The sequence below is a fragment of the Triturus cristatus genome, chromosome 8 (assembly GCF_964204655.1).
Source record: "Triturus cristatus chromosome 8, aTriCri1.1, whole genome shotgun sequence".
Taxonomy (NCBI): Eukaryota; Metazoa; Chordata; class Amphibia; order Caudata; family Salamandridae; genus Triturus; species Triturus cristatus.
Genome location: NC_140591.1, coordinates 979396571 through 979418426, shown reverse-complemented (window position 1 = coordinate 979418426; position 21856 = coordinate 979396571). Strand labels below are relative to the sequence as shown.

General features: G+C 43.0%; 1 protein-coding gene across 2 annotated transcripts in view; it reads right to left on the bottom strand.

Moving 5' to 3' along the window:
- SH3KBP1 (SH3 domain containing kinase binding protein 1) overlaps positions 1-21856 on the bottom strand; it is a 1226118-nt gene that overhangs the window by 234618 nt on the left and 969644 nt on the right. For both annotated transcript variants that reach the window (XM_085622521.1, XM_085622520.1), the window contains one exon: positions 8080-8131. In XM_085622521.1, the coding sequence (XP_085478647.1) occupies positions 8080-8131 (52 nt within the window). The remainder of the gene's footprint in view (positions 1-8079; positions 8132-21856) is intronic.

The following is a 21856-nucleotide window of genomic DNA, read 5'->3' as shown; positions in this document are numbered from 1 at the left end:
ACCCGTTACGCGAAGTACACCCAATTAGAGGTGCCGGTGATAATTTTACACGCGTGTTTGTGTACACGCCTATAACTAAACTGGAATTATTAGAAATGAAGAAAGTAGTACCCAGCCATGACAAGGACCCAGCAGGTTTCCACCGTGAGATAAAAGACATGTTACTCATGGGAGAGTATACCTACCCCGATATTATGAAAATATTAAAGGTCCTATTACCCGCCGGTGTCTATGAGAAACTCAAAGAAAAAGAATGGGAGGTGGGAGACCAAAAGATAGATTGGACAGCATTAGAAAACGAAGAAAAGGCCCGAGCTGCAGGAGCAGGGCTTGGGGAAAAGACTACAGCACTAGCAGGATTACTAATACAGGTACTGCCACGTTTATTAACTACGAAAAAGGAAGACTGGGGTGCAATCTCAGCCTGTAAACAAAAACCAGATGAAGACACTAGTGATTTCTATTCCCGATTTGAAAAATGTTTTAGTATAAATAGTAGCATAAAAGCCAGTAGTGAGTCATATCCACATCTGTTTGTGACAAAATTAGTTGAAAATTCTCTGCTACAAGTCAAGAATAGAGTATTGAAATTCGAAAGTACCTGGCAAGGTAATACCCCATCACAGATGCTACAGATGTTACAATATCACCACAATAGAATTAGAGAAGAACAAGAACACGAACAAAGACGTATGAAAGATACAAAAATGAAAATGCTTGTTGCACAGTCAGTTCCAGCCGATAGTCATCAAAAGGGTGATTCCGCAGGTCCTGCGAAAGGGACATGCAACTATTGTAAACAACCAGGTCATTATATACACGATTGTCCAGTCCTGAAACATAATATTGCCACAGGTAGAACACATGAGAGACCACGTCCACCTAGACAGGATCAGAATCAACAACAAATGCCTCAGCAGGCACAACCTAGGTTAGCTCCGCAACAATTAGCTCCGCAACAGGCAGCTCCACAACAGATCGTAGCACCACCACAAGCGCAGCCTATTGCTGCAACTCAAGCAACAACACAACAAATGTACCAGTATGCACAAACAGATTATCCCGATTATCAGCGATACTCATGAGATAGCCTAGAGAGGGAAGTTGGCTTACCCCTTATAGAGGTTCCTGTAGACCAAGAGGGACCTTATGTACATAGTGAACTATTAGGGGAAGACAGAAAGTTTTTACTTGATACAGGGGCAAGCAGAACAACTATAAGACGCAGTGAAGTTCCAGGGGCACCCCTCTCAGGCTCAAAAAATATTTCCCTTGGATTCTCAGGAAAACCTATAATAAATGATGTAACACAACCTCTTCCACTTACAGTCGGTCCATTAACACTTACTACAGATTTATTGCTTACTAAATCATGTCCAGAAAACTTGTTAGGTATAAAAACATTGAAAGCTCTAGGAGCCATAATATGTTGCTCTCCGGAAGGAGTACGACTATTTTTACGTGACTTTAAAGGTCACTACGTATCCAGAGACATAGATTACCGACTGCAGAATTTACCTACACATTTATGGGCACAAGGCCCCACTGATGTTGGTTGCATGAACATTACACCATATCGAGTAACACTAAAGACAGGAGTGGTACTACCACGAATGCGACAATACAAGTTACCTCCAGATGCTGTAGTGGCTTTACTGCAAATCATTGACGAGCTTATTGCCCAAGGAGTGGTTGTGGAAACTGACTCCAATGTATGTAATTCCCCGATAATTCCGATCCTTAAAAGAACGGATCCAAAAGCACCACCAGTATATCGATTAGTTATTGATCTGCGCGAATTAAATAAATGCATTGTACCACAATACCCTGTGGTCCCAGATATCTCTTCATTACTCACAGCTATTGACTCAGAAGCAACGTTTTTCACTGTAATTGATCTCAAGAATGCTTTCTTTAGTGTCCCAATTGATCCGGAAAGTCAATATTTGTTCGGTTTTAGTTTAAATGGACGAAGTTTTAAATTCACACGCGCACCTCAAGGATTTACAGAAAGCCCCAGCATCTATAGCCAAGCACTGAAACGAGAACTTGACAGTATACACATGCCAGCTAACACTGCCTTGCTTCAATATGTCGATGATCTGTTGATCACCGCCCGAAGCGAACCTGAATGTTAAAAAGCGTCCCTGACGGTTTTAAAATTTCTGGCCGACAAGGGGCACAAGGTGTCCCCTTCTAAGCTGCAATTTTGTGTCCCGCGAGTTGTTTACCTTGGGCACTCGCTGTCCAAGGAGGGAAGGCAGCTTACACCCGATCGCATCCAGTTAATTGCTAACATGCCACCACCCAAGACACAAAAGGAGGTGCGGGCTTTTATAGGCCTCACTTCATACTGTAGGCAGTGGATCCCTCAATATGCATTTCTAGCAAAACCACTCATCCAGTTGACAACACAGGAGGCAGCCACATCGACTGTCCTCCCTTGGACTCCAGAACATACACATGCCTTTGAAAGCTTAAAGAAAGCTTTATGCCAAGCACCTGTCCTAGCAACACCATGTTACAGTAAACAGTTTACACTCTTTGTTACAGAACGCGAAGGTACTGCTTTGTCAGTACTCACTCAGGAACAAGCAGGATCACACAAACCATGTGCTTATTTCTCTAGTACATTAGATCCAGTAGCTCAGGCTCTTCCAGCGTGCCTGAAATCAGTGGCAGCAACAGCTTTAGCAATCAGACAAAGCGATGCCATAGTGTTAGGACATCAATTGACAGTACAAGTACCACACGCAGTAGAGGTTCTCTTGAACCGCACACAAACACAACACTTGACTATAGCAAGACTCACCGGTTACGAATTAACATTGTTTCAGCCACACATAGAAATCAGACGTTGTAATACGTTAAATCCTGCCACACTGTTACCAGTAGGCGGAACAGATCCATTGGCACATGATTGTGTCGAAGTCATTACTATCACGACGAAACCCAGACAAGACTTGACAGACATCCCTTTGTCAGATCCAGACTTGACATTATATGTAGATGGGTCATGTATGAGAACAAGTACAGGAGAGTTAGTGGCCGCTTACGCAGTCACAACAGACACTGAAGTCATTGAAACAAATTGTATTAACACTTTGTCAGCTCAAGCAGCAGAGCTCATCGCTCTGACACAAGCCTGTATTCAAGCCACAAATAAAAAAGTTAACATATACACAGATTCACGTTATGCATTCGGAGTCGTCCATGACTTCGGCGTACTGTGGCGAGAGAGAGGTTATTTAACGTCTCACGGTGCCCACATCCAACACGGACCTCTCATTCAAGCCTTATTAGACGCGATTCATCTACCTACTGCAATATCGATTATGAAATGCAAAGCCCACACAAAAGTTACCGATATCATTTCTCAGGGTAATGACCTAGCTGACAGAACAGCTAAACAGACTGCTCAGAATCAGACTCACACAACTGACATGACAAAGACAATAGTCCTGACACCAACACATTGCATGACAGTTAAGGATCCCGCCCTTGATGTAATTGACATACAGACACATGCTACACCAGAAGAAATAAAGAAATGGACTGAATTAGGAGGGATCCAAACAGATCAAGGATGGATGACGGAGGAAAAATCTATATGGTTTCTTCCCGACTCAATGGTCCAAGTCATCATTAACACAATACATAGTCCAGCGCACCTAGGAGAAAAAGCTATGCTAGACAGCATTCAACACATTTGGTTCAACAAACACTTGCGAGCCGCAGCTAAACAAAAAGTTCGTACCTGTATGATATGTTGTCAGTTTAACCCAGGTAAAAGCATTCCCGTAGAACAGGGTGGATTTCAGCCTCCTGATCACCCTTTTGAAGTCCTCCAGATGGATTATATCCAGATGGAACGATGTCGAGGATTCAAATATGTTCTCGTAGTTGTCTGTGCTCTTTCCCGTTGGACCGAAGTCTACCCGGTTTCAGATTACACTGCCCCGACTACTGCCAAACAGTTAGTTCGAGAATTCTTCCCACGGTACGGTTTACCACGTGTTGTCTACTCAGATAACGGCCAGCCGTTCTCGTCCGAACTAATGAAACACGTTTCCCTTCAATTAGGCTACAAATGGAAATTCCATTGTGTCCGACATCCTGAGGCGGCAGGTCTCGTGGAACGTCATAATCAAACTCTGAAAATTAGATTGTCCAAAATATGTAGAGAGAAAGGAGTCGATTGGATAGTAGCCTTACCAGTTGCGCTCTTTTACATGAGAATGGTAGCACATTCTCGAACAGGGCTATCCCCGTATGAGGTGATCTTCGGTAGACCACCAAATATGTGGGGGACGCCTATACCTCGTAAAATCACTGATGTTGACTGTAATATGCTGACAGATTACCTGGCTTCCTTGATGTCTGCACTACAATCTTGTCGTTCACAGGTATCCGCAGCTTTTCCCGACAATACTGAGGTAAAACCCCATGACGTGGTTCCTGGGGACTTGGTGTTGGTCAGGAATTTTGACCGGAAGACCCAACTGGATCCTAGGTGGAAGTCACCGAAGTTGCTTCTACTCACCACAAGGACAGCTGTGAAGATCGAGGGAAGGAAAGGGTGGTTGCACTCGAGTCATATCAAGAAATTTTATGGACTACCATCCAGTGTAGATAATCCACCCTGTATTCCCTCACAGACAGACTCAAAGCTCCCCTTGGCTGAATTAACAAAACCAGAACTGTATAAACTAAAATTGAGGTCTAGTAAGTCAGACAATTTGATTGTTTAAGTCCTCTCCAAGGTGAATCGGTTGAATTTGTCTCTGACATGTATCCTCTAGACCGGAATAGAGAAAGAAATCATCAAATACAGCTCAAGAAGCATGCGTATTGTAAATCATGTCGTAGTCACTGCACAGTAACATTATTAATTTTGTTTTTCCTAAGTCTTCTGATCATCATTGTCAGCATCCTATTGCACATGTATTATCCTATTCCTAAGCGTGCTTACAATATAACTGCAGAACATTCTTTTAGCGAATTACCTCCGCATGAATTGTCCTATAGATTTGCGCTGCGCAACAACACATTCATTAGTATGTTACATCATTCCCATCAAACCAGCAATGCCACAAATTGTTGGATATGTGGCCGACTCCCTCCCTATCAGAACTATAAGGGAGTTTTGCCCCTCTTTCCCTATCCGTTCACACACAATGGCTCCTGTGGAGCATGGTTTAGTTTGATTAATTCCCTAGATTCAAATTCCGCAGTTTATCAAGACAACTGGGTATGGGGAAACCTGAACTTAGTTTTGCTTAAAGTCTGCTACCCTAACAAGGAGGGACTTCCCAAAAGAACAGGAACTGATCTAGAAAATGAAGTATATGGATTAGGTAATTTTACACTTAACCTCATGATCCTGAACGTTGAATCTGAAGCTACACCAATCTTGCCCGCCATGTCAGTATTCCCAGTAAAAGGGGAATTATGTGTAAGAAAGAATGGTTCCATACACATGGGCCATAGTAAATGCACCACTGTAATAAAATTCAGTGATCAAGGCAAGTCTACATTTAGAGCTTCCCGTCATTCCTACTTTATATGTGGCCAGACCGCATATATACGTCTACCTTTAGATTGGGATGGTACCTGTTACATAGCATTCCTTCTACCACCTGTTTTCCTAGCCCCTCCTGATTATCATAGAAATACCCATTTAGTACACAATAGACAGCAGAGAGATCTCCCAATTGTCGATTACACTGAAACAGCATGGGAAAAATACACAGATTTCAATAAAGGTTTCTTTCCCTATATAGGTACAGTCACTAATAGTAAGCTGATACGTAGATTAACCAGAACCCTTGAAGCAGTAGTGAACGAAACTATTTCCGCCTTAGGCAATTTAACAGAAGAGCAGTCTGCTATGCGGATTGTTGTGCTTCAAAATCGTCTTGTCCTTGACGTCATCCTGGCCGATAGGGGCGGAGCTTGTAGGGTCATCGGATCAAGTTGCTGCATTTTCATACCAGAAAATTCGCCGTCAGTATATAAAGCCATAACTCGCCTTCATAAGATTGTAAGCCAGATACACCAGAGTCCAGGCACCTGGACTTGGTCCGGTTGGTTCTGGGGCGTGTTGTCAGCCTGGGGATGGAGAATGCTCTCCTTCCTAGGTATTGGCTTTCTCATACTATTCAGTTGCTGCTTATGCCTACAATGTGGGCCAGCAATTGTGGTCTGTGTGCCACCTCGTGTATCCCACATCCAAGTTTTCGTTCGAGATCCCGGAAGAAGAAAGAAGAACAAATGATGCTATATGAACAGATCGATGGATTGATGAAGATCGATATCTCCTAAGGGTCCGAAGGGGACAGGGAGGGAATGAGGAAATATGAATTTTGTGATCAGTTATGTCCCCTATCGTAGACCCCAACGGCTCCATGTACATGCTATACGTACATGTATGTTCCCTCCTGCTCCAGTTTTGAAGACGCAAATATATGTGCGTCCACCGTCAACATGTCCTCTTTCAGATCCACCATGAGTGGGTCAGATATTCCTTTTCTAAGTATGAAAGGCCACCGACTTTATGTGGTTCACTTTCCACATTTTTACAGATTCAGGCGAGTAGGCCCGAATTCTGTCATCAAGCCTTTTCCTGCCTTCTGTCTCTGAAAGCTCCAGTCTGAGCCTGCATCTGTGACCATGAACTTTGTCTTACTCCCTGCGCGGCTAACGGTGCCTGATCCAGCCCGTCGCCTGCCAAGAACTGTATTTCACCTTCAAGATTATCTCCTCCGCCCCTCATCCGATGCATTCCTGTCTAGCAGTTTAGGTAAACATTCCTCCAGCTGCCGTGCAAAGGGCCAGGCCTCGCTGTCCTCATGCAAGTAATTCATAGCCCTGTTACCATGGAATATTCCTATCCCCTCGCATCTAGTGTAGACACTTAGACGCTTGTACACGCACTAACAGTCAGTATAGTCAGTATAGAATAAGATTCTATCCTAAGAGACCTCTCTTTTTGGATAACACAGTTCTTTAAACATAGGATATTAGATATGATTTGGGATTAGGTTGACATAACCCCAGACTTCTGTCTCCACATGAAGAGCTAAATGTCAAGTCCCCTTCTCCCTCTAGTTGCACGTCAATCACACGTCATGCGGCTGCGCACGCATCTCTGCCAAATATTTCTGCTGACATTGCAGGATTCTCTTATGGATCCACCCACTTGTGACATCATGTATAATGACGTTTTCTAGTTACGCCTATTCTAGTTACGCATGCATATTTTATTTTGTCTTATCAGTTGTTACGCCTACTGCATCTGTTTCACTGTAATGCCTTTTCTATAAAAATGATTACCTGTCAATAATATATGCCCTTCCTTCCTGAACTTTCGTGGTGATGGAATAGAATGCCTACAATTCGAATTGTATTCCTTTGTATAGGAATAAAGCCTTTTTAAAACCTCTAGTACCACGGATTCTGCCTCTCATTTTACTGAGTTGTTCTTAATAGACTTTACCGCATAAAAAATAGTACCGGTAACGAAATATTTACCACAGGATAACAATTATTTTTTTCTAGTTTTTTATTTTTTTTTTAAATGGAGGGTGGCTAAAGAGTGGTGGTGGTGATAGGCAAGACAGCACACATGTATAACTTTTAATGTAGAAGACTTGGGAGGAGGCCCGAGGAAGGTGAAGTCATCCTCTTCACTGCTCTCCTATGACATCTCTGCCTCTGTGGAGATGGCCTATGAAATCATATGAACACAACGAGGAAATGGGGGAAGAGGCATTTACAACAATATAAAATTGTAAATCAGTACTAGTCGATCGAATGGAGCTTTCCACCAAGTGCTTCCAGGTGACATCACGCAGAAATGGAGCTTCACTCTCATTAATGTCGCTTGGTAACCCTCCGTGAATTGCAACCCATCTATAATTTGTGATCTTATCAAGGATAGCTAACAAAACAGTAGCAACACCAATAAATACTTGGAACTTCAACAAATTGATATCAATAAAAATCCACATAGGGATTCTCTGCTCATCAGTTATCACTGTGTTCTGTGGTTGAATGCTAGGATATGCAGCATCTTACCTGTGCCTGACTTTAAAACTGTAGCTGTCGGAGGGGGTGGTTTCTTCGGCCTCTGTAAGAGAAAAAGCCCAGATCACATCAATTTTCAGACTGGCTCTTTCTTGTGAGACACACATTTCTATATGCACCCTTTTTAGGTCTCGCCTAGCGTAGCTGCGCACATGCCCAGCTCGCTCGGCAAGATTTATTGCTAATGAGTACTTTCAGAGTACTTTAAACCTCGCCCGTTATTTCCATTGACTAGTGTCACCGGTTTAGGTAAACGGTGGCCTGTCATTGGAAATTAGGGTTTTTGGTGGACGCCCTTTGGCCTCCGAGCCGGACTCGGTGGCCTGCTTTGCGTCTGTCACAAAGAAGTTTCTTATCTTTATGGGGCCATGTGTTAGAAACACATGGCCCCATAAAGATAACAGATCGACGCTTGTTTCAGTTCAGGAACGCAAACTAAAGTTAGAGTGTATTTCTCCTGGCTTTTAACTAAAACAATGTAATCAGGCACATATTTTTTCCATGTAGTGTCTTTCTGTGTGTAACGATGTCAAAGCACTTCAAAATATACATTAACAAAACAAAACGCGTTGCATTAATGGGTTTCTAAGTTACACATGATTAAATCCATTTCTGAAAAAGGTGTGACCTCCTTTCCCAGTATTACTTTGCAGGCTTCATCAATATACTTAGTAAAAAAAACACGTATTATTTAAATATAGTCTTCGACCTTCATTTCAACTTAATAGGAATGCCACGGACTTGAGGGTTGTTCTCGTTTGCAGTGTTGCATTCCCACATGCCAGCGTAAGGCACCATCTAAGAAGGAGAAATCTACGTGTATTGAAGTAAAGGTAATTTTAAGAGGGAGAAATCTAAAATAACATAATTTTAGGTTTGATAAATATAAGAAGACTCCCAGCTAAATTGGGAGTGTCGCATGTATGCTAGCTACTCACATTATGTCGTATATTACATTACTTCCTGGTATGCACAGCCTTGCTCATCTTTATTATGCAGTTTTAAAATACGTGTGAATTTAGCGACATCAAAGCGCATAAATAATCCCTTCATTGAAAGAATCAAAGTTACATGTTGCAAAAGTTCGGTAACAAAACAGTATTCAAAAACTACAAAATGGAGCATTCTAGGAATAGAGTGTCTGACAGGAAGTACCGTGATTAGTATTCCACCACAAGACCTGAAAAGTTTGCTGGAGCAGCCGCACTTTTTTCCAGTTGGTGGATTGTTGTTATTGTTGTAACCTCTATACCTTATGTTAGCAACTTAAAATGGAAATGTTACTAAATAGATTCACAAGAAAGATGCTCCTTTATTTATCAACTCCCCCGCTTCCCACCAAACTCGTGATTTCAGTGTGGAGCTAGTGGCTTTTTCTGTCCGATGTGACCAGATGGGCACACAGTTTGAAGTGATAATTGTGTTCTATCCAGGCCAAGCTCTTTGGTAAAGCAGCTGCCTGTTCCTACTCGCTGGTAGAGCTGTGCGAGCCAACAATTTAACAGGGTGAGGCGAGCCAGAGCCCAGCCAACAGTCAGGCTCAGATCTTGGACCCTGTGCAGGAGCTCTATGCCTCTGTACTCCACTTCACTCTGCACTGCACCACTCCATTCCACACCATCTACGCCACTCAACTCTACTTTCTACTTAGACAAGACCTATCCCGCGGCCATCTTAGCATGGAGAAGAATCAAAACAAACCAGTGTAGGCTGCAGTATCAATGGCATCGATGTTATATGTATGATAAGATGGCAGCATATGTAAAGGGCATGGAGGCATCGTAGTGGCAGCACAACAACCCATAAAGAACAATCAATTATGATACTTATACATTATTGTTCGTTATACATTATTGTTCGTATGTGGGTTGTTGTGCTGCCACTACGATGCCTCCATGCCCTTTACGTATGCTGCCATCTTATCATACATATAACATCGATGCCATTGATACTGCAGCCTACTGTGGTTTGTTTTGATTCTTCTCCATGCTAAGATGGCCGCAGGATTAATCACCACTCCATGCAGGAATTTCCTTCCCCACTAGTCACGCGAGAGTGACGCCTACCGCGCGACTCCGCCCACCGCTGAATAAGCAAACACTAAATCTACTCACTGCCCCGGTAACCAGGCACCATCCTGGTTCCGGCGGCAGGGTAGGTCAGAGGCACGGCGTGCTGACACGTGGTGAGTACTACCTTCACTGAATCCGTTGACTTTACGGGTTCCGGACCGGACCTTCGCTGAGGTAAGCCAATGTTAGTAGCTCTCTTAGACATCGGCTCCCCCGTGTGGAGTCTCAATGCCGGTTTCCTTCCCCTCCGTTCACATCACAGCCGCTACGATGTGACACTCGGCTGAGTACACAAAGTCATTGTGTGCCCTGTACGGTCGCTTGTTTGTGTGTTGCTATGGATACCTCGATCCACACCACACAGGGGAGCGCGGATCTCCGGGTCACTCATGATTGTCGCGCCACCTTAGGCGGGCTCACCGCCGACCCTTATTTGACAACCTTGGATTCACATTGATAGTCATTCACATTCTTATTTTATGTATATTCTTTACAGGACCCATTCGGTGTCCATTTTTACAAACCGCCAGGACTGTTGCTAGCAATTCTAAGCGGCAGGTTAGGTGAGTCTGCTAATCCTTCGCCCATTAGATCATTATGCGTTACCATGAGTGTTTAGTGGTAATTAAGTGTTACCATGAGTTTTATCTTGTTTTTATACTTCACCATCGTGATTGTTCTCACTTTATTGGCACTACTCGGTGGGAAGACTTTTTAATAGTGATCACATACGGTATAGTGACCCACGGGAACACCAGCAATACCATGATTGCTATATCACCCTATATCACCCTATATAACAACAATTTTGTCCATATTCAAGGGCAGATGAGATACGATATGACTATTGTAGTAGACATTGTGGCTAACAATAGTTCATCCTTTGTTTATATTTCAGGTCACGGACCTGTGAACGTGGTACGTAGAGTACACTTGACCACGTAGTGTAGATAGGTTTTTTTTTATCCTGAGGAAGTGCCCAGATCCTCCTGACTATAGAGGCACGAAACATGTTGATCTTGAGAGTAGGGCTACACGACTAGACACTTTGTATCTAGGACACTGCTACTCTCCATGTTTTTAACCAGGCAGTTTACCTCATGAATAAAATAATGGCTAGGATTAACTGACCTGTTTTAATCCACTTTCACTCATATCTACACACACTAGGCCCCTCACCCCCACTGCACCAACCGGCAGGAACAAAAGATCCCCGTTAAAGAGCCCTGGTTTGGGAGCCCGTCAGGTATTGCAGCGCCGGCGTGACGAGGGGCAGGCTCATATGATGAAGCATGACACCTAGCTCGGTGGGTGTGTGAGAGCTCTAGTTCCGCAAGGGGATTCCCCCCCCTTTTTCTCCCATCACTTCTTTTTCTTACCTTTAGTAAGTTGGGACCACCTTTTGACCCGCACCCTCTAGTATCTCCTCCCCCGCCCTTTCTTTGTTTCTGAGGAACCTTGTACCTTGTTTGCATACAGTCTTCCGGGGCTCGTACTCTGGACCTCGTTAAAGTAGCCCCCTCTGTCCCCTCCTTTTGATATCAAAAATCTGTGTTTAGCATAGTGCACCGCCCGACTTGTATTTTGCTGTTCCTGTCATTGCGTCCAGATATAGGATACAAGTCACATCATACCTACAAGTCAGGACTATTGGCTTTCTCAATGGTTGCTAGTTGCATAAGATAAATAAGCAGCAACTATGGCTTGTATATAATATTGAAAAAGCTTCCACTTAAAGCCCTGGTGACACCACAACAAAGTTGCTGCTCCTGAGATCCAAAAAGAGAAGGGAAATCCAGAGAGAAAATGACTCTCTTTAAAGGATTTCCCTTCCCCTACAACACTCACTAAGTTAAAGCCATTTGCTTTGCTAATGGTATTGTATAGCAAAGCAAATGGCTTTAACTTAATAAAAGGCGAGACCTATTGCATTTTTAATGCTTCTTTATGAGACCTGGGTACATTTTCCAATGCATACACTTCTTCTATTTATGTACTGACTGATTAGCTGAAACGTTTTAAGGTCCATGCCATGGCTGTGTTGCAGAAACTAAGGGACACGTATAAAGTGACAAAATCAAGAGTCACCCTAAAGGCTCACTTGTCTCAGTCCATAACATTTTTGCTCATTGTGCCGCAACAAAAAGGGAGCGACCATATGTAATTCCGCCTCTGTCAAGGTCCAATAGGAACAGGTCAGCTCACAATGCTGTTAAAGCAAATCTCCCAAAGTAGGAGCTATATGTTGAGATGAGGGTCCCACTACTAACTGCGCCATACCATGCGCATCACTGATGAGGCCCAAAAAGGCTGAAACCAGTTTGATGCTGGATGTATTCCTGTTTATAAGGAACATTCCTAGAAGGTTAAGGCAGATTGTACCACAATGAAGGTGCTGGGCTGCATGAAGTTGGCTCTCTTTTGTAATGGACCGACAAGCTAAAAATCAACTGTATGGAATAAACAAGAGTAATAACCAGTCATTCAGTTTTATTCAAGCATTTCCATCTTTCATTTTTTACCATTCAAATGATAATGACATTCAGTCTCACACTGCAGAATAAAAAGATGAGTGTAAGTCCATAAACTCTAATAGTTAGACATCCTGGTGGCTAAGCTGTGATACCCTCAATTCAGCTGCCAAGTTCATGTGGATATCAGACTGGTCAACTAAACCCAAGTCATTTGGAACATGACTGCTACCCTTCTGTGTCTATCATTGCTCTCTTGTGGAAACCATAGATGCCAAAGGCCTCTTTAAGTGCTGCTGTTGTGGCTACATAGATATCTACCTTCATATACCCAATAACTTTCAGGAAGTCTAGTTGCAGATTCCTTACCTTAGAATAGATACCCAAGTAATGCCAGGAAATCATTCAGAGAACAAGTCAAATGAATAGGAAAAACACTGACTCAAAGATTATGCTCAATATGTACGTTACATTATTGTTCATCTAATTGCATCACCATCTCTGGCTGTTCTAACAAATTAGTAGAAGTAACAATCATCAACTCCTAGCGAAATACTTTTACTTTCTCAATTGTGTGTTCCATCTCATCAAGATTCTTCCTTCGAATGGCCGAATATCAGTTAGAACTTTAGATGGAAAAAGTGCCTGCCGATATCTTCCCAACAGTAAATATAACACAGTGGTTTACCATCAATTCTTTCACCCACAACCCAGAAACGTCCAAACACATCCAAAGGCCAGCCACAAAAACACACCTTTTCAGAAAATGTAGTGCTTCCTACCCTTCAGTCGAGGTGAAGCAAATGAACTTGCAGGCCCTTCAATTCAGAGAGCTGTGCTTTACAAGTTCACTCATTCTGAACAGATATCATCTCTAAACAAAGATTGGCAAAGTCAATAGGTCTCGCCTTTGGGACCTACTAGCTTTGATAATGGCTTTAGCAATATGTTACAATATATACATTGCACTGTTTACGTAAGAAAAGACTTTGAATTTGTTAATATTTGTAAATTCTCTTTATTTTAGTGCAAGTTTGTATTGTAATCGGAATCACCATTACTAAGGATTGGAAAAGTCAAGAGGATTTCGCTCTAAAAGGCAAGGCTACTGGGTTTTTCGGTGCTTGTATGGTACATGTGAGCTCAGTCATATTCAAATGTTAGGGTGAGTTCAGGTTGCGTGAGTGTTTTCATATTGGGGCACAACTGAGAGCGCTGGAGGTGCGGTTGAGGCCAGGGGAGTCAGTGGACCATAACAGTGTTTAGATTACATGCTCATTCAATCCTTGGCTTCTCTCAAGTGTGCAGAGGGATGGTCACATACGTACCATTTCTAATTATCAATTCTAATTGCAACAAAATCATTGTTGTTACACATTTACATCAAACTGCTACCAGGAAAACAGAGTTTCCTGCTTGTTTAAGGTATGTTTGGTGTTGTGTAATGTCTGGAAGAATTGGCACAGAAATAACAAATAGGTCCCTAATTGTGGTCAGGCAGCATTCTGTGTAAAGCACAGGATTGTAGTTCACATGTATTAAGCCACTTTAATTACTTAGGCCACACCCCTTTAAAGGATCTCTCCCACCTTTTTATCCTACTTAAAGCACTGTGGTGCTCAACAGGCTTTTTCCGTCATTATGCTAAAAGTTGTCTTGTAGGGAAGGCCTAAAAGTTGTGATGTAAAACTGTAGAGACAAAGTGACTGCTTTGTTCCTGTGCAGCGCTCGCTCTGCAGTGTGTCTGGGACTGCAGGTGCACAGCTGGTGTTGCGCATCAGAGGGGAAGCTGGACACTTAACTGACAGAAAGCCCAAGGTGTGTCCTCCTCCACTGTAACACCTCATGCTAGGATTGTAGGTTCTGGTGCTCTTGATGCTACTGCCCCCTTTAGAAGGGGAGCTGCAATATTTGTTCCCAGGAAACGTTGATCCAAAAGTCGTGCAGCTCATTAGCTCCCTGGAGAAGCAGATTCAAATATCGTGACCTTGTCTGGCAGTCAAGCGCAAAGTGAGAAACACAAGTGAGAGACAGCAACTGTCAAGTTTGGGGTGGCAGAAGCAATACGTGGTCAAGGAGGAGGAATTGTGGAGGATCGAGATGAGATACAACAGAACGGAGGGGTCGAAGGAATACAGAGTGTGGGGGAGCAACTGGAGGTGCGTGGGTAGTGGAAGCAACACATAGGGAACGAGGAGGTAAGCAAACTAGTGGTGGCAGAGCAACGTGGAGCACAGAGGAAGAAAAGTAAATGAGTGAGAGAGAAACATGGAGCTGGGGAGAAACATGGGTGAGAAAGCAGCACTAGGAGGGAAGCACACGAGGGTGAGTAAATCACAGAGAAAGAGAAACACGAAGCAGATAGAAGTACACAAGGGAAAAAACTGGAAAACTCATGCACTCTCATGGAGTGTTTAAACAAAAAGATAAAAGTAGCACCTGTACAATGAGCAGTAGAGGAACACAAGTAATGTATCCTTGCTCCAGGGGAGGGACAAACACAAGAAGAGGAAGTAAAGCCGACACAAGCAAATGAATCAGACGCAAGCAAATGAGATAGTAATGGTAAGCAATGGGCGGGGTCTGGGCCTACTGCAACATGTCTTGCAACAGACAGAGCATGTACTGTGTAGTAGGTAAGTCCTAAAAATGTGATCAATGGGTGGAAATGATGCGCAAAGGCAGTAGGGATGGAAATGCCTGTTTGACTTTATCAAAACTAAAAAAGGTTGCCACATCTAAGTCTCCGACACATTTTCAGTACTCTCTCCCTATTACCCACACTCTGCACCTCCTGATATCTGTCACAGATTTTAAACATTATTACATGGTTCAGACAAAAACAGTTGGTGAAGAAAACCAGAGATGAACCAGTCCCGAAAAACAAAAATTCACTAGTTTCATAACTGCTTCAAAGAGATTTTTCACAACACCAATCAGAGATTCAGACATCAGAGATTTTCTCCAAATGGTTAAAATCCTTTATTTTACATTAACATCACTAAAAATGCTACAAGTTCATTGTCACTCACGAAATCAGTATTTACACACATAACAAAATGAATTTTTCCACCTATAACAGTTCCATGTCGTCCATGCCCCGGAGTCTGGCTCGTGGAAACCATCAAGGTTTACCATCTCAGTCCAGATACAAGGTTCCTGTTGGAGCATTTTCTGGACTAAGTAAATTACCCAAAAGGCAGTGTGGAAGCTCATAGCACACATTCAACAAAATCGCTTCAGTGTCCGCTTCACCACCAGGTCTCCTCTGGGTCAAGGCCGATCCCGGGCACTTCTGAGCACTCCTCAAGCCTAAAATATTTTTCTAAATATTTCCATATCCTACATAATTCTCTACTTTCCAGAGGTTCAAAGTTAGGCAATTTCATAATTGATGTCGCAGTTCTATAAATCTGGGCTGGTTCTACAATATGGTCACAGTTGGCAGCTTTCTTAAAGCGATGGTACAACAGACTGGAATGCCCTCACAAATACTATGTGATGTCCATTAGACAGACAGTGCAAAACTGGACTAGTTAGATTAATTCGGGGGATTCTTACTAGTGTTGGGTGGACGACAGAGCACATCCTCTGCTTTTACCACATATGTTTTGCTGATAGTTTTGAATATCCATTGGTCAGCTACATTCATGCAATTCTATCACGGCTTAAACTGGGGCACACACAATTCACATCTAAATAAATATGCATATTGTGTGCATATTAACATCGGGCAGTACAAGTCAAGAACTCAAGAAGGGAAGAGGGTCCCCTAAAATATAAACAAGACAGAAAAGAGGGGTTTCCCTGGCAATTCCTCTGGTCCCTATTTCCGGAACTGGCCTTAATGTGTCTATCCTGGCGGTTAGACATCCCCTCTCGAGGAATTGCTCAAACCAATGAATGGCATGCTGAACTGCCTATTTTAGCCAATCAGTCAGTCAATATTTTGACAGCTGGAACTGCCAAAGTAAAATACCAGTCCATCAAATACATCTTAGCTGACTACATTTGTTTCTCTCTGCTAAAAAAAACAACCAATAAGGATAGTTTTGGGCAACCCTAACACCTCTAGTTACAAGGTCCATGCTGATCCCCCAATCTTACCAATGATCAAGTGTTATCGAATCATCTGTACCCTAGAAGCTCTTTGAGCAGTAAAAGGCCAATTAAGTCCATCTTCAAAGAGAACAATCTCTCCATCCAGTGCAAGTTATGTCAGACGGTAAAGAAATACTGAGTCAGACATCACAGTCATCTTCAATGACCTGAGGATGCACACTGAAAGCAACAGCATTGGCGGAAAGGGAACACAACCTACATCCTTCTGGGACATTCCTGCGGATAACCCTGCACTGTCCCAAACCAGGCGTAGGGCTTGTGTTAATTCTAATCCTAGACAAGGGTACACAGCTGTCCCTGGTGGGTGCTAACCAATCCAGTGGGGGTTAGAACTGGGAAATTCTAACTGCAACCATCCATTAAAGTGATACAGGCCTCTGAAATGAGTGACTTCCATCGGCCGCTGACTGTGAAGTACCAGTTCGACTAAAGTAGTAGCTAACACCGAACACTCTGAAGACTGAGTGCATTCTTATGAGACTTCAATTAGTTCTCTGAATTGGGTCAGGTAACCTCAGTTCACCCCAGAACTAAAAACTCTGTCCTGTTCCCTTTATCAACCAGTAGCATCTATATTTCATTGTGTGGCAATCAAATTAACTCTTGGGTGAAAAGTTAGAGGTTTTTGGGCATAATCTCTGAAATACTGGCTCAGGGCCAATGATCTATCTTGCTTTAATCATGAGTTGCAAAGAAAGCAAATATAATTCAGCATCTAGGAAACTTTGTAGCAATTTCCTCCTTGGGTAGTTAAGACATACCTCTGGTATCCCTTTAGTAAACTGAACTGTGAAGGTAGTGGCTGATAGTGATATGATAGTCATCTGTATGTAGTGATTGTACTTTCACTATAAAATGTAGCACTATCACTTCAGGTTTCTATGCACTAGAATAATATATCGGTACAATTTGGGTATCAGAGGCACTTCTTCCACTGCCGCACAGGCAATTCAAACAATGTTTTTCAGAAAACACCCAATGTCAACCAGCCAGCCCACCATACCATAGGAGTATACTGGACTTCAAAGGTACTGGACCACCACCGTTTTTTCATTTTATAGAGAAAAACAAGAAAGGCGAGGACTGTTTTTGCAATAAATAAAATCAATGTTAATGATGCGTTTTGAGTTTTCTACAAGGCGATACAGACACTGATCAATATTTCCTGAGCAGATCCACCATGCTACAGGTGGCAGTCCCGGACAGAAACAAACAGGCAACATGACTTCATGAGCCATCCCTAACTAGGGTGGAGGATCTGATGGCACCTCTGCTAGCAGAACAGCTAGAGTGTGTTTTTGACAAAAATAGTCAGCCGAGGCTTAACTTTTGGAAACAAACCGCACTGCCAAAGTCATGAGCAGAGCGGATGTCACATCTGCCAATTTTTGGTGGATGCCCTGTTACTGCCCAGCTATGAATGACTTCTTTTTTATAATAGGTCTCTTACTGGACATTTTGTATGGTGTGTGTTTACTGTATCACACTTCATATGAATTCCAAGCCAATTACTACCTCATAGAGTAAGCTTTGACATCATACCCAAACTACCACTGTAGAATGAGCGGTACAAAGTGCCTCATCTGGTCATCAAACTGCAATACATTGATACCCAAGACCATTGGACACTAGTGGTAAACCACTGTGCACACCAGGAGAAAAGGCCTCACAATCACCTACTTCCTCGACAACAATCTTCCTTCAAAGTTGCAGTGTAGTGAAGTAACCTACAAATACAAAGTCTGCCCATAGGCTCCCTCCACATCTACGTTTCTATGTGTGCCAGTTTCCCATAACTCACAAAATCACAGGCACATCTAAACTGTGCAGAAGAAATGGATATATAGCAGAGGAGCTCAGAGAATAGAGGGGGAGGAGAACTAAAAATTCAAATGTTATTACTTGTCACAAAGGAAGAAACAAATGGCACAACGGCAACAGTTAATGGCAGTTGGTGTAATATCTTTGATAGACCAAAACAAAATAAAATTAACAGGTGCAAACCTCAGACACTAGTCCAAGGTTTCTTCTAGTAACTCAGCAGGGAAGAATAAATTTCAGTTAACCCACACATCCTATACTGAAAGAGCTACTTCCTAAAACTGTGAAGTTCATGTCAAGGATAGCACGAAGCAATCAGCCTGTTGACTGCTTCAGGTGTGCCTTCAAGAAGTCAAGGTATGCAGTTTACACAATGCAAACCAAACAAACACACAAAAGTGCCAGAGCAGGCTAGCTTTGTATACTGACACTGGTGTACAGGGACTAACGTTTGTGGAAAGCCTGTGAAGAAGTCCCTGTTGCTGCCCTGTTGATGATGATGAGTGTCTACGGAAAGCATCCAATTAAGCCTTGGACATAACAGATTGAGCGTGTAAGCACACAAAGAGGGAAGCGCTGGGGTGGAGGAGCACTCAGAAACCTAGGAGAAAAGTCCCTGGATAACTGAAGTCTCTGAAGCTTGCTGATGAGAGGCATTTTCCCTGTGAGAGACCAGGCCTAGAAAAAGTGAAGCTCGCCAGTATGCAAGTGTAGTCGCTCACCAATGGAAGCAAAGAGAAGAAGAATGCAGCATTTTGTATCAGAAACTCATACGGAAGATGCAAAACAGGAGAATTAAATACATTGTTTAGATTATTTATCAGATTTTATAAGCAATTATCATGTGCTCTGGAGTCACTGCAAAACAGGGTCAGCACTCTAAACAATTCCACTGCGAGATAAACAAATATATATATTGAAGTTAAACATGGTTTGCATTTTAATGTTTCTTAGCATTTTAACGTTTCTTAATTAAATAGACTTTAAAAAACTGTAGTATTGAAATACTTTTCATCTTTAATTTCCGCAACTTTAATTATAGTTACTAGTCCAGGTTTGCCTCCCATGCCCATAGCGTTGTAATATTGGCACACCCAGCCCCAAAAGTGCTACCATCAAGGTTACATTGCAAAACCAGAGTGTAGAGCGGTCCACTGATTGTTGTACTGCTGTGCATAGTATTGGCCCAGCCTCTTGGTTTTCATTGCGGCGTGTACTACTGGCTGCAGCACCCGCTGCAATGCAAAAAAGGAACACCGTACACATCCCTGCACTACGTGTCAGACACCATGGGGTGCCTGCCACATGGTGCAGGGATCCCTAAGGGGGCACCATAGGTGTCCCCTAGTGCCCACAGCTTAGGGCCAGGATGGAAGAGGGGCCAGATATGGGCCCCCGAGGTTCCTTTCCGCCCGCCTGTTGATGGCAGATTAACTACCATGAACAGGCAGGCGTTAAGGGACATCGTAATCCCTACGGCGATGCCTGGTAGGCACAGCCACCTTTGTAGGGAATGCAAGGCCTTCCACCGCACTGGTGGGCTTAAGGAGCTCGTCGGATGCGTGGCAGTCGGGCTTCCGACTGCCATCCTTCCGCCCGCCATTATAATATGACTGGCAGAAAACATGCAAACTATGGCGGAGAGACCGCCACAGACAGGCTGTCGGTGGCAGTCTCGCCGTCATCATAATCGGCCCCTAAATTCTCTGACATAAAGATCAGTATTGCAAATTGCACTTCACATCAATTCACTGAATTTATTGTCTCACTGGAAGCCACTGAAGTTTTGGGAAAATCGGACTTGCATGAGCAAAACAAGATGCTCCAGCTACCAAGCTGGCTGCTGTGTTCTTGACCGTTTATAACTTGGGGAGTTATGATTGAGGTTGCTTCAAAAAACGGAGTTTCCAAAGTCCACACATGAGGCACCTAGAACTGTCACAGCCATATGTTTACCCTCAGGAGAGTGTTAGCGAAGAATCACTCTCAAGATCTTATAACACTAGATACTTTAGGAGACAACAGCAGAAACATGGGCGGCCATAGATAGCGAAGTATCATTTTTTTACCCCCAGGCTTCACACTGATTTAACTGGTGGCAGAATAGTTCCCAGTGTGGAGCCATTAAGAATTGAGCTACAACTCATTCCCTCCATTTACAATTAGGACTTAGGTCTTTTTGACAATTAGCTTACGTTTGTTCCTGACTATCCGCTGCCATATGAAAAGCAAAGTTTGTCTGAATTCATTATGGAGGAAAAGTTATTGTCAAGGCAGAGAAGAAGCTGGGTGTTGCTGGTATATCTGCATGAGCGCCTTTTGCTAGCAGTACAACTTATTTGTTGAACAAATGGGGGTATAGTGAAGAACCCTAGGGAGCCACACAAGTTACTGATATTTTTCACATGAGAAATTACCCATCTTTACCTTTGGAAGCCGGCCAGATAGAAAGGATGTAACCAATGTGCTTGCTGTCCCACTAATAGCTATTGCTCGAACACAGTATAAAAAGTTGGTACTGTTGACTGAGCCAAAAGAAGTAGATATGTACGACAAGATCAGGGCATTTGAGTGGCCTAAATCCAGATCACATCTTAGGTCGTCCCGGGCGGCCAGCAGCACTGTTTCAGTACTGTGAACGGGGCGGTTGCGACTTGTGCGTTGACTAAGAGCATGTTTGTTTGAATGTAGTTACACAGCTATTTTACCCAGCCGATGCATGGCGACAGTCCCACATGACAATACCATTGCAGTGGTAAAGAGAAACATTTCCCCAGCCCTCTAAAGAAATACAAAACATGTCAATCGAGTTGTATATCTCTTTGCTTTCTCAACCTTGTCATACAAGAATGGAAAGGGTACATGCTGATATGTTCCAAGTAGTGAGCTTGAATGACCATTCCTGTTGTATCCTTTCCTTGGATGCATGTCCTGGTATTTTTCAAGTGTAAACCTAGCTGGGTAGCAATGGAGCACTATTCATTAAAGGGGGAAGTGGAAGTAGGCACAAGATCATGTGCAAATAAGGATTTGCACAACTAACTGCACCGTCAGATCAACCTCTGAAACAAGCAGATATCCCTCTAACAGGGATTACATGTCCCTCATCACACACTGGGTTGGCGGTTGAAGCCAGTAATGTACTGCACTGATAGTTGTTGGATTTATTCTGAGAAGCTTGTTCATATACCAAGCACCATGAAAGGCAGGAGATTGCACAGGCCGAGAGATCTGCTCAATGCACTCAGATTAAATGTTAAACCCAATGGAATAAGCTAAAGT